Raw genomic sequence first — 1,278 nt, 5'->3', positions numbered from 1 at the left:
CTTTGCAGCCTCCCCTGCTCTCCAGAGACAGAAACCCAACGGGGACTTCTCAGAACTTTTGAAGACAAGAGTTCAAATCTTGCTTCGGAGCCAAGAGAACCAAGAGCCTATGAGCTACTCAGAGAACCAAAGCAGATATTGGCAAATGATCAATAGCATTTCCAGGGCCAAGCTGTTACTACGCTCTGCCCTCTCCCCAGCTCTCCACACCCACAGGAGCAGATTAGCGTCCCCTAGATGCAGGCGGCCCAGAAGCTGCTGGGGACCTGCTGGGCCTTGGAGGGCACACGTACGGAACACGTGCTGAGATCCGGCGGGACACAGGTTCAGCTTGTGTAAGTCGTTTATGGAATCCACAGCATACAGCTTCCTGTCTCCATGAATGCTGTGAGAGCCAGTGTCCTGGGGAGAACGATTCATTGTCCCTGGAAGAGAACACTGATGTGAAACACGAGGCTGGCGTGGGGAGCGTGGCTTCCCAAGAATCACGGCCCACAGGAAGCCTGACGTGCACACACGGAACCCGCCTCACATATTGTTTCCAACCCAAATCCTGTCCAGAAGACAGCATGTGCTTTTGGGGCTTTGCCCTTTTTGCTTTGTCTGCCAGGAAGCTCGGAATCCAGTGTGTGGCCCAATCTTAAGAATCGTGCAGCGCCTTAAACCATCCCTATCGGCATATGCTCTTTCCTTATCCTCAGATTTCTCAATGCTGCCTGTATTTTCCTGGGCCTCCTTTTTATTTTGTAATTGGTTTTCAAATATTTTTCTTTTATTACAGTGCTCCCATTCTAGTGCAAGTCTTTCATGCAAGAAGACTGTAAAACCAGATAGAAAGATAAAATTAAGCCAGTCAGCCTGTGGCCATAAGATTCTGAGAGAAGAGAATATTGCTGCGAGCCATTGTGATTGCACGAGGCTTTACTACAAAGCTGTCATTTTTACATTTCTTCAATACGGTAGATGAGTCTCTACCTTCAGATGTGTCCTTCAGACACTAGATGCTGGCTGGGCGTCCTCAAGACAAGGGCTGAGCAAGCTTAGATGCCACAAAGAGGAATCCTGCGGCCGCTGGAGGCGAGGCTCCAGGTCCTCTCAGGTATCTGCCCTCTGAGTTCCCTTGGATTGAGGTCAATTACATAATAAATCATTCTCAAATTGAGGTTTACATTTAAAGTACTGTTCCTAATGACAGCACAAATTCAAGCAACACTGGACAGCCTGAATGGATTAGAAAGTTCTATTTTAAGATGTTTCCCCAGCATGACAGAGAGCTTG

The 1,278-nt window shown here is 48.2% G+C and overlaps 2 protein-coding genes across 2 annotated transcripts in view; both read right to left on the bottom strand.

Annotated features, from left to right (window-relative positions):
• Nucleotides 1-424, bottom strand: part of LSMEM1 (leucine rich single-pass membrane protein 1) — a 7,520-nt gene extending 7,096 nt beyond the window's left edge. Inside the window, exon 1 of the mRNA XM_019653035.1 lies at nt 294-424. Within this exon, the coding sequence (XP_019508580.1) occupies nt 294-420 (127 nt within the window). The 5' untranslated portion in view covers nt 421-424. The remainder of the gene's footprint in view (nt 1-293) is intronic.
• Nucleotides 340-1,278, bottom strand: part of IFRD1 (interferon related developmental regulator 1) — a 32,796-nt gene continuing 31,857 nt past the window's right edge. The window contains exon 12 of the mRNA XM_019653034.1: nt 340-425. Coding sequence (XP_019508579.1) covers nt 417-425 — 9 coding nt within the window. The 3' untranslated portion in view covers nt 340-416. The remainder of the gene's footprint in view (nt 426-1,278) is intronic.

Source organism: Hipposideros armiger, unplaced genomic scaffold (genome assembly GCF_001890085.2).
Source record: "Hipposideros armiger isolate ML-2016 unplaced genomic scaffold, ASM189008v1 scaffold_192, whole genome shotgun sequence".
NCBI classification, from domain to species: Eukaryota; Metazoa; Chordata; class Mammalia; order Chiroptera; family Hipposideridae; genus Hipposideros; species Hipposideros armiger.
Note: the sequence above shows the minus strand (reverse complement) of the source record. Positions and strands in the feature narration are given on the sequence as shown.